The 12260-nt window shown below is 42.1% G+C and overlaps 1 protein-coding gene across 3 annotated transcripts in view; it reads right to left on the reverse strand.

The window, feature by feature from the left end:
• Nucleotides 1-5241: 5241 nt before the first annotated feature.
• Nucleotides 5242-12260, reverse strand: part of ZNF75D (zinc finger protein 75D) — a 19261-nt gene continuing 12242 nt past the window's right edge. For all 3 annotated transcript variants that reach the window (XM_023757765.1, XM_023757755.1, XM_023757757.1), the window contains one exon: nucleotides 5242-6180. In XM_023757765.1, coding sequence (XP_023613533.1) covers nucleotides 5471-6180 — 710 coding nt within the window. In that variant the 3' untranslated portion in view covers nucleotides 5242-5470. The remainder of the gene's footprint in view (nucleotides 6181-12260) is intronic.

The raw sequence follows: 12260 nt of genomic DNA on the forward strand, positions 1-12260 counted from the left end.
AACATATCTGAAATTGGCATTTGTATTATGATTGATGACATTTTAGAGAAAATGTGGTATAGACTTATACAATTTGTTAATATTTGCTTTATACTATTACATGAAAAATTATTGGCCAGATTCGTAACATTCTATCTATAATCTCTTTTGTCTGTTTCAAAGGCAGGAAAATCAGAATTATTTAACAAAGCATTAATCTGATGATACAAAGATCAGATGGGTAGATGAGTTTCAAGAACAAAAATATGTGGCTATCATCATTTCAACTATATGCAACCCTAGTTTTAGTGGGGATAAGCACAGGGTTTTGAAGTCATTTGAATTTTATTGTGTTGTCATTAATTTCAAATATATAAAATAGAGAGTAAATGTAAAATAATAGAAAAAATATATATTGAATTCTGCTCCCAGTTCCTGGCACAAAGCTCCTAAAACCTTTGTAATGTCCTAAGAGATAACACTAGAAGCATCTTTTGTTGTAATAGTTGGTCTTTGGCACCAGTTTTTTTGTTTGTTTGTAATCCTCATCCAAGGAGGATATTTTTCCATTGATTTTTAGAGAGTGGAAGAAAGAGGGAAAGACAGAAATATTGATGTGAGAGAAACACATCGATTGGTTGCCTCCTGTACACACCCTGACCAGGGTCGGAGCTGGGGAGGAGCCTGCAACCAAGGTATGAGCCCTTGACCAGAATTGAACCCAGGACTCTTCGGTCCACAGGTTGATGCTCTACCCACTGAGCCAAACCACCTAGGGTGGGGCCAGTTTTTGAAACAGAGTTCCTAAATCCCTTGGAATTTCCTGGGTAATAAGAGTGTCTTGTTCTATTGAGGTGATTCTAGCTGTGCTTCTGAGTAGCTTCACACTACCTGAAGAGATAACTCCCTCAGACATGAGATCTTGTGCTACCAAATCTGAGTTCTTCTGAGGTGTCTGCAGCCCTTGTGTTGGGAGTCAGTTCCTTCTTGCCACTCCAAGTCTTGCTTAGACAAACCGAACCTGAGAAGGTTCATGGGAAATCTTTCTTGGTGTTTCCTAGCTCTTCCTTTCTACTTCATCACTAAATCCCAGCCCTAGAGCAGAACTGCTTCCCAAAGGTGGCCTGGCCTCCTTTCCTCCCTCCCTTCGCTGGTTTGTCCAGAAGAGCTGAGGTTATATGGCACTCACCATGCTCCACTCAACCATGGCCACTGCCTTCTCCCCTCAAACGTTCATGATTGCTGGTCTTCGGGAATTTCCCTGACTCCTTGACCCTTCTTCCATAGCTGTGTCCCTTGCCTAAATCCACAGAGTAGTAAGGAACAGGCAACCGAGAGAAGGCAAAGACAAGAATAAAAATGGAAGGGCTTAGCAGCAACTGTGTCCAGCTGTCCAGCCAGGAACAGGACTTTTTAAATTAAAAACTCTCCCCACCCTCAGCCATTCTTAGTTATTGTGTCCATTCCTCTTGGAACAGAGGAACACAATTACAATTATGGGCTCATGTCCCTGGGCACCTTTCCTGTGCTGTGGGAAAGGAATAGGTAGTGTCAGGGAGCAGAGCTGACCTGTGGTAGGGGGAGTAAGTCAGTGAAAAGGGACCTGAACAGGATTTGGGTTAGAAGCCATGTCATTTGCTTGGAGGGAGAATGTAAAGACATGAGTCCTGCATGAAATGGCCTGGTGTCAATGGCATGCTCGTGTGCCTCAACCACAGCAAGCAGCAGATTTCTGCTTGCTGAGCCCATGACTTCCTACCACAGGCCTTACAAATGCAGACCTGAGTGGGAAAGGACTGCTGTCCTCTGCTATCCCAGCTCCGTTCTCATGCTCTTTGTCCAGCTAATCTTTTCCCTGATGTTGTTCACTTTCTGAGGATAGGAGCTCAGAGACTGGGATGTAAACTCACACCTGGCTCAGGTCAAGCTTTTGCCTCCTGTTGGATCTGAAGTTGGAATACTCCGCTACTTCAGTTCCCTGAAAAAATAATTGGCCTGCTTCTCCAGTCCCTGAGTTTTCATATGCTGTCTTCCTGTTGTCTTTAGAAAGGCAGTGGAGTTCACATCTCTTAGCCATATATTGTGGAGGTAATGGGCAAGTAAAAAGCAGTGACAGCTCTCCCCTTTATTCCATTCAGCCACTTTTCTTAGTGCTCATGTCTTTTTTATGGTGAGTGTTGATACAAATGGTCAGGATGCATGGGAAATGGGGCCCTACGAGGCTGTGTCAGAGGGATGAAAGAATAGGTGCTGATGTGTCAGCGAGGAACCCCCAACTTCTAGTGTTCCACACCATGAGAACAAGACTGTCCGTTTTTCCTGTAGCCATTGTAGTCAAAGGGAAATGCAGTTTGAACTTGGAATCAAGAATCCTCACTTCCCTTCCTGTTTCTGCCCATTCATATCTAAAGGCCTTCCTGACACCTTAAATAACCAATTTCTATAACAGGACCCATATTCCCTGTTGTTTTTTACCTCTCCTGGGAATGCTAGATGAGAATCTGCAAAATGAGTTTTCAAGCTAACAGGTGTTGTAACAGGGATTGGCAGTTATGTGAAAATGGAGTGCCCTTTTGCTCACCTGTTGTTAGGAACTTTGCTGAATCTCTCGAGTAGACAGTAACTGCTGGCTTCATTGATGCAGTACTTCCTTCCATTTTTGAGTCACTGTTCTAAATGTTATATGAAGTGATAATGATAGCAGCTACCCAGGGTGCTACTAAACATGGATTCATGCAGAGAGTACCCTCTGCAAGAAGTTTAATGTCCCCTTAGTTCCAAGGACACAATCACATTAAATTCTGGAAAGGATGGGGGAGGGGGCAGTCAGCCTCCAAGTTTTAGGAATATTGTGGGATCTTATCCTTCCAGGCGACTTCTTACTCTGGGCTTAACACTTTCATTCTTCTTAGTTACCATTGTACACTCACCTTTTCCTTCTTTCTTAGTTTGAGGATGCACCTAACGGTGTAAATACTATCCACAAAAATTCCAATCCAGCCATCACCTCCCCCTTCCTTTTCCAGGCATCTAGTATATTTTGGTTCTGTCCCTCATTTAAAGTATAACTAGCTGAATAGGGACATTAGCTAATTGTTTAACAGCCTAGAGCAGCCGTGGGCAAACTACGGCCCAAGGGCTGGATCTGGCCCGTTTGAAATGAATAAAACTAAAAAAAAAAAAAAAAAAAAAAAAAGACCGTACCCTTTTATGTAATGATGTTTACTTTGAATTTATATTAGTTCACACAAACACTCCATCCATGCTTTTGTTCCGGCCCTCCGGTCCAGTTTAAGAACCCATTGTGGCCCTCGAGTCAAAAAGTTTGCCCACCCCTGGCCTAGAGAGAAGCACCTCAGAAAATGTTATACCAGAAGGCTACCATTCAGACCATCATGAACAGGCTTAAACATCCCATTAGTTAGGGATGCTTAAAATCTGGACTAGATAAAGTTGATTTAAAAAAAATAATAACTGCCCTGACTGGTTTGGCTCAGTGGATAGAGCGTCTGCCCGCAGGCTGGGGGGTCCCGGGTTCGGTTCCGATCAGGGGCATGTGCCTTGGTTGTGGGCACATCCCCGGTGGGGGGGTGTGCAGGAAGCAGCTGATTAGTGTTTCTCTCTCATCGATGTTTCTAACTCTCTGTCCCTCTCCCTTCTTCTCTGTAAAAAATCAATAAAATATATTTTTTAAAAAATAACTAGTGCCCTGGCTGGGTGGCTCAGTTGGTTAGAGCATTGTCTCATATACCAAAAGGTTGCATGTTCTATTCCTAGTCAGGGCACATATTTAGACTTTGGGCTCGATCCCCGCATGGATGTTTCTTTCTCTTTCTTTCATTCCCTTCCTCTCTATATAAAAAAAAATCAATTAAAAAAACCATATACTCAGGTGAGGAATAAAACACCTGAAACTGATACAAAATAATATAGAATGTAAACTGTAACTGAAAAAATCAAATAAAATTTTTAAAAATTAAAAAAAAACTAGGTGAAAGATGAATGCTCCAAATATTTATGGAATAGTTATGTGGCCCATCAGTGTTAGGCATGCTCACATGTCTCATTTAATCCTCACAGCAGCCCTGAGAAGAAGGAATTATCTCCATTTTACAAAACTGAAAATAGGCTTAAAGAAGTCTCTTGATAAAAAAAAAATCTGAATATATATATATATATATATATATATATATATATGTATTTCAAAAAAGTGAACATTGGCCATCTCTATATAATTTGGTAACAATGTTTTGTTTAATGTTCAAATTTAATATGAAACAACATGCCACTTTCATAAAAAGGTACAATTTTATGAATCAATATATAGAAGCCTTGGTCAACATCTTAAGCTAGGATTGGATGAAGATATAAATCCATGTCTTCCAACTTCCCTTGACATCACATTACTTTTCAGAGATAATCACTGAGGCCAATGGGGAAGGAAGAGAAAGCGCCAATGTCAAAAACCAGTTTCCATCTGACCAAGCTCTCACTGAGGCCATCATTCTAAGCCACAGGCCTTACTTTGCTCTGACACTTCTGGATGTTTCCTCCTGATATGTGCATTGAGGTTAGGTCACAGGGCTCTCCTTGCATTTCACAGTAAAGTAGTTTACAAAATCTCAAGATCTTCAGCAGAGCATCCAGGTGTATGGGGTTCTGTTGAACAGCTATAATAATGGGCGTCCCTTTAGGCCCTGGAGCAGTGTGGCACCAATTTGAAAGCCTCCAGTCCACAAAGTTAAAGTAAAAAAAGACCATTAACCACTGCTCTGTGCTTTCGAAGATAACTGAATGAGGGCCCAGACTGCCTCCTTCACCATTACACTATATACCTCAGTGTTGAAAGGATCAGCAGGAGGAGATATAGCAAGTGCTTACAAGGTCCCAAGTTCTGTGTTGATATCAGGCCCTCACATGTGACTTGAAATTCCTTGACAGAAAACATTGCAGTAGTGTTCATGGGAGAAGCAACTAGAATGGGTGTACTTCTCCCAGGGCAAACAGTGAATCCTCTCTTACTGTTCCAGAATAAAGTTCCCTGAGCCATGGGCTTGGTTGTTCATCCACAAAGAATAATAGCCCTAGGAAGTCTAACGTAGTAATACTCTCTGAGCTCCCTTCAGAGAACCTGAATATTCTTACTTTCCACCTCTCCTGAGAATGATACATTAGCTGAGGACCTGATACCTACCTGAAGAATTTAAATCACATAGGGTTGGGAAGGTAATAGATAGATAGATAGATAGATAACTATAGACATATGATTGCTATATTTTCATTCTTTTATTTAAAAAGTACCCATTATGTTATCAGTCTTGTGCTAGGCACTAAAGACACAATGCTGAATAAGAGAGACAACTTAGATTCCTTTATGTGAAGCATGACATGTACCCCTCCCAAATTTTCTGTTAATGATAGAATCCTAGGTGCCTCATGATTTTGTATTCTTTTATTGCCTCTAGGGTCAAGCTCCATATGGTGACTTTCTTCAGACTGGAGATTCTGGACATGATTCCTTTCTCCCGTGGAGCTTTTGGTGTCTAAGAAGGCTTGACCGCCTGCTGAAGTTTCTCCTACATATGCTACAGGAATAAGGCTGCTCACCTGTGTGGGTTCTTTGGTGTTTAATAAGGTGTGAGTTCTGAATGAATCTTTTTCCACATTCATGACATTTAAAGGGCTTCTCTCCTGTGTGAATTCTTAGGTGTGTGTGTAGATTTGTGTTATGACTAAAGCTTTTCCCACACCATGAGCATCTATATGGTTTTATTCCTTGGTGTGCCATTAAGTGCTTATTTAAATCTGAACTCCATCTAAACCTCTTATCACACTGTTGACATTTATAGGGTTTCTCTTCAGTGTGAATTCTCTGATGCTTAATTAGGTCAGAGCTGACTCTGAAGCCTTTCCCACATTCCTGACATTTAAAAGGTTTCTCTCCTGCATGGCCTTTCCCGTGAAGATCCATATGTTTTGGAAGCTCTTGCTTACAAGTTGAAAGTTTCTTTCTCTTCTTCACCAGAAAAGCTCGAGGCCGTTTCCGTACCTTATGTGTACCACCATGATTTTCTTTGTCCGTTGTTTTCTGGGCAACTTTCATTCTGGCCTTTCTTAATACTTTGCATCCTGATGTTTGTATTTCTAATGTAGAAGTAGACATAGGTGGGTCATTTCCAGTGTCATTTTTGAGCTTTAACCCTGTTGAAATAAACAGAAGAATCAGCCATCTGTGTCCCAGAACAACAAAACTAGGAATGGAGCTTAAATAAAATCAATGATTTTTAAAAAATACAGGAACAAGTGGTTTTTAGTCCAATCCAGACAATACTGCATAGACCTGTTTCTCCCTGATCCTCCCTGCTAGGCCCAACAACAAACCAATTAAAGAATCTAAGACACAACCAACAGAGAATTTTAATAACATTTAAAAAAGATTTTAAAAAATTGATTTTGAGAGACAAGAAGGGAGAAGGAGAGAGAAACATCGATGTGAGAGCTGAACATCAACTGGCTGCCGCCTGCATGCCCCCTATTTGGATTGAACGTGTAACCAGGGCATGTGCCCTGACCAGGAATCAAACTGGCAACATTTAGTGCATGGGATGACACCCAAACAACTGAGCCATGCCAGCCAGGGACCAACAGAGAATTTTAAAAAGTGGTAAAAAGAAGGGAAAATAGTTTGGGACCCCGGGACTAGGAGAATAACATAGCAAGGTTTCTTACATACCCACACCTAACAGAAGAAGGCAACCCAGATCTAATGTTTTTTAACTCTCAACCTACAAACAGAAGGCTTCCTGAACAGGCTTCTTCCTTCCCCAGTCTTAATGGAAAACCTTCTGACAACATAAGAATCCATTACAAAACACCAAATGGGCAGGCAGAACTAGCAAGATGCCTAGGCACAAGTGGCCTGGCCCAGGGGGCCTATTCATCCCTGTGGATCTGAGACTCCCAATTCCCAATGAGAGATACTCTGGCCTAGGTAAATACCTTCCTTACCCTCAGGGAGCACCAGGCGGGACACATGGGAGCCCTATCAGTGCCACATAAACCAAGAAAATGACAAACAGTCTCTGAAAATTAAAATTGTCACTGGAGCATATCCCATAAAAGTAGGAAAGAACTTATGTGATAAACTAAAACATGGTGACTGCCATTAAATTATTTAAATAGGACCCAGACTCACCTAACATAATAGATAAAATGAGGACACAATAAAAAATCACCCATCAGACTGAGAACAAACAAAAAAAATTCATAACTTAAGAAAAGGCAATCTGATAAAAATGAAATCAGACAAGAATTCAAAAAACAAAATCTAAGACCACAAATCTAAAAAATAAATGAAGTTAAACAATACTTCGAAATAGTCCATAGTTTAAAGAGAAAGTCTCAAAAGAAATGTAAAAATACATATTTGAGTGCTGGCCAGTGTGGTTCAGTGGTTGGAGCATTGATCCGCACACCGGAGGATCTCAGGTTCTATTCCTGGTCAAGAGTATGTACCTGGGTTGCAGGTTCTATCCCTGGTCTCATGCAGAAGGCAGCCAATCTATGTGTCTCTCTCACATCAATGTTCTCTTTCTTTTTTTCTCTCTCTCCCTCTCCTCTCCCTCTCTCTCTGCCCCGCACCCCCATTCTACTCTCTCTAGAAAATCAATGGAAAAAATATACTTGGGTGAGGAATAAAAAAAAATACATAGTTGAATGAAAATGAAATTACAACTTATCACAATAGGTGGAATGAAGCTAAAGAAGTGCTTGGAGGAAAATGTACAGCCGAAATGCTTACAATAGAAAAGGGAAAAGGTCTCAAATCAATAATCTAATTTTCTTCCCCAAGAAACTAGAAAAAAAAGCAAAATAAACCCAAATCAAGTTGAAGAAAGCAAATAATAAATATCAGAGCAGAAATCACAAAGTTCTTTCATCATTAAAATGCCCATACTACTCAAAGCAATCTATAGATTCAATGCAATCCCCATTAAGATACCAACGCAAAATTTCACACACCAAGAACAAACACTCCAAACATTCATCTGGAATAAAAAAAAGACCCCGAATAGCTGCAGCAATCTTGAAAAAGAATAAGAAAATTGGAGGGATCACAATACCAGATACCAAGCTATATTACAAAGCCACTGTCCTCAAAACTGCCTGGTACTGGCACAAGAACAGACATACAGACCAATGGAACAGAACAGAACCCAGAAATTGACCCAGGCCAATATGCTCAATTAATATTTGACAAAGGAGGCAAGAGTATACAATGGAGTCAAGATAGTCTCTTAAATAAATGGTGTTGGGAAAATTGGACAGATAAATGCAAAAAAAGAAAGAAACTAGACCACCAACTTACACCATACACAAAAATAAACTCAATATGGATAAAGGACTTAAACATAAGATGGGAAACCATAAAAATCTTAGAAGAAGCAATATCTCTACTGATACAACGCCTAAGGCAGTGGTCGGCAAACTGCAGCTCGTGAGCCACATGCAGCTCTTTGGCCCCTTGAGTGTGGCTCTTCCACAAAATACCATGTGCAGGCGCACACGTACAGTGCAATTGAAACTTCGTGGCCCATGCGCAGAAGTCGGTTTTCGGCCTGGGCGAGTCTACTTTGAAGAAGTGGCGTTAGAAGAAGTGGAGGGTGTCCGTTGGTCGGGCGACGGGAGACGCGGCGCAGGTGGGCCACGGGATACGCAGCGCGGGGGAGGTGCATGCGATTCATGCACGAGTTGAGTGAGCCAGTCAGTCAGCAGTCTCATTGTGCAGTGGTTAGTGCTGGTCGCGTCCGCAAATCGTGCGCGGGTGACAAAAGTATCTACTCGAAGCATAAAGTTACCTGTATTTTTCCAACCAGCTGAAAATCCTACAGGTATTTTTGTCATCAATTTAAGAATTGTAATTCTTTTGTGTTGGTGGCTTTATTACTATAAAATGAAACATTTTTTTAGGTGCCCTGTTTGAGATGGCTACAAAGAAGAAGCAAAAAACGGAAGACGAAAACCGTGAATTTAAAGTTGAATGTATCTACCTATATAGTTTAAGTTTAAAAAATTTGGCTCTCAAAAGAAATTTCAATCATTGTACTGTTGATATTTGGCTCTGCTGACTAATGAGTTTGCCGACCACTCGCCTAAGGCAATGGAAACTAAACTTAAGGAGAAAATTCACAAATGGGACTTCATCAAATTAAAAGCTTCTGCACAGCAAAAGAAACCATCAACAAAACAACAAGAAAGCCCACTGCATGGAGAACATATTTGCCAATGTTATCTCCAATAAGGGTTTAATCTCTAAAATTTACAGGGAACTCATACAACTTAACAAAAGTAAGATAAACAATCCAATCAAAAAATGAGCACAAGAACTCAATACACACTTTTTGAAAGAGGACCTACAGAAGGGCAAGAGACATATGAAAACACTACTGGCCTGGTGCAAGAATTTGTGCACATTGAAAGGAAATTAATTATAAGAAATATTTTAATATTGCTATTTGCTCAGTCTCTATAATAGAAGTGTCAACCAAATTCACAATCATCAATGACAGATAGAAATAAAATACATATAATAAATTTAAAAAAATAAAAATAAGGCCAGTATTACCTTGATAGAAAAATCATACAAGGACAGTACACTAAAAAAAAAAAAAAAAAGACTACAAACTAACTAAATCTCCCATGAACTTAAATGCAATATTTGGTGAGGACCAAAATATTGGTAGACTGAATATAACAATATTTAAGCATTATATACCATAATCAAGTCAGATTTACTGCAGCTATGCTAAGCTGGTTCAATATATGAAATTGATCAATACAACTCACCAAATCAATGAGCTTTGAAAGATCATAACCCTATCAACTTACACAGAAAAGTATTTGATAAATTCCACATCCATTCTATATAATAAAGATGTGATATGCAAATTGACCTTCACACCCTCACACAAGATGGCCGCCCCATGTGGGCACAAGATGGCCGCCCCAGCCCTGACCGGTTTGGCTCAGTGGATAGAGCATCGGCCTGCAGACTCAAGGGTCCCAGGTTCGATTCCGGTCAAGGGCATGTACCTTGGTTGTGGGCACATCCCCAGTGGGGAGTGTGCAGGAGGCAGCTGATCGATGTTTCTCTCTCATTGATGTTTCTAACTCTCTATCCCTCTCCCTTCCTTTCTGTAAAAAAAAATCAATAAAATATTTTTAAAAAAAAAGATGGCCACCACAGATGGCCGGCAGGGGAGGGCAGTTGGGGGGGACCAGGACTGCAGGAGAGGGCAGTTGGGGGCATCCAGGACGGCAGGGGAGGACAGTTAGGGGCGACCAGGCCAGCAGGGGAGGGAAGTTGGGGGCAACCAGACCGGCAAGGGAGGGCATTTGGGGGGGACCAGGCCTGTAGGGGAGGGCAGTTGGGGGCGATCAGGTCAGCAGAGGAGCAGTTAGGCATCGATCAGGCTGGCAGGGGAGTGGTTAGCAGTTGATCAGGCTGGCAGGCAGAAGTGGTTAGGGGCAATCAGTCAGGCAGGCAGGTGAGTGGTTGGGAGCCAGCAGTCCCGGATTGTGAATGGGATGTCCGACTGCCGGCAGTTGGACATCCCCTGAGAGGTCCCAGAGTGGAGAGGGTGCAGGCTGGGCTGAGGGATACCACCCCAGTGCATGAATTTCATGCACCGGGCCTCTAGTTTATTATAAAATAGTAAGAAACATAGAAGTTATACTGGTATAGACTTGATAAAGACTATCACCAAATATCCCTATACTAACATCAAAGATAATGGTGAAAGACAATGTTTTCATGGAGATTGGAAACAAGGCAAGGATGTGTACTCTTATCACTCTTATTCAGCATAGTACTGGAAGTTGGGACTACTACAATAAGAATAAAAGGTGACTTCTGGGCAAGATGGCCTTTAGGTAAATGAGTACTCACACAAACACATAAAAGATACAACTAAACTACAGAACAACCATCATTCATCACCACCAAACAAGCATTATATGAAACTAGAGGCCTGGTGCACAAAATTGGTGCACAGGTAGGGTCTGTAGGCCTGGCCAGTGATCAGGGTTGATCAGGTTCCCCACTTCCTCCTTCCCTCACCACCCACACGCCACCACTGCACGGTTCCCTCGCCTCCCTGCCTCCTTCCCTCACCACCCGCACGCCGCCACTGGGTAGTTCCCCCCACCTCCCTGCCTCCTCCTTCCTTCACTCCTTCAGTGCCCCACTGCTGCCCCCTGGTGGTCAGCACATAGTGAATGATCAAACTCCCGGTCGCACAGTTGAACTCCGAGGGGACACGGGGACACTTTGCATATTAGCCATACACACACACACACACACACACACACACACATACATACACACACACACACACACACACACACACACACACACACACACACACTAGAGGCCTGGGCATGACATTCGTGCACTGGGGAGGGGGGTAGTCCCTCAGCCTGGCCTGTGCCATCTTGCAGTCCAGGACCCCTTGGGGGATGTCTGACTGCCGGCTTAGGCCCACTCACCACAGAACGGGCCTAAGCTGGCAGTCAGACATCTCCCAAGGGTCCTTAGTGCTGCCACAGAGGCGAGAGAGGCTGCTGCGCTCGCCAGCCATGAGCCTGGCTTCTGGCTAAGCGGCGCTCCCCCTGTGGGAGTGCACTGACCACCAGGGGGCAACTCGTGCATTGAGCGTCTGCCCCCTGGTGGTGAGTGCGCATCATAGCGACTGGTCATTCCACTGTTTGGTCGATTTGCATATTAGCCTTTTATTATATAGGATAGATGGTAAAGGATCTTCTTTAAGAATAATAAGAAAGAAAGATAAAAAATATGAACAATAAAATGGTAATATGTATCAATGATGAATTGAATCTAAAAAACAAAATAAATGAAGAAACAGAACAGAAACAGACTTATAGATAGAGAACATTTTGACGGTTGTCAGATGGGAGGAGGGTTGAGAGATGGGTAAAAAAGGTGAAGGGATTAAGAAGTACAAATTGGGTCCTAACCAGTTTGGCTCAGTGGATAAAGCATCAGCCTATGGACTGAAAGGTCCCAGGTTCAATTCCAGTCAAGGGCACATGCCCAGGTTGTTGGCTTGATCCCCAGTGGGGGGCATGAAGGAGGCAACTGATCAATGATTCTCTCTCATCATTGATGTTTCTATCTCTCTCCCTCTCCCTTCCTCTTTGAAATCAATAAAAGTATATTTAAAAAATAAAGTAGTACAAATTGGTTGTTACGGAATAGTCAT

Source organism: Myotis lucifugus, unplaced genomic scaffold, assembly GCF_000147115.1.
Source record: "Myotis lucifugus unplaced genomic scaffold, Myoluc2.0 scaffold_2, whole genome shotgun sequence".
Lineage (NCBI taxonomy): Eukaryota > Metazoa > Chordata > Mammalia > Chiroptera > Vespertilionidae > Myotis > Myotis lucifugus.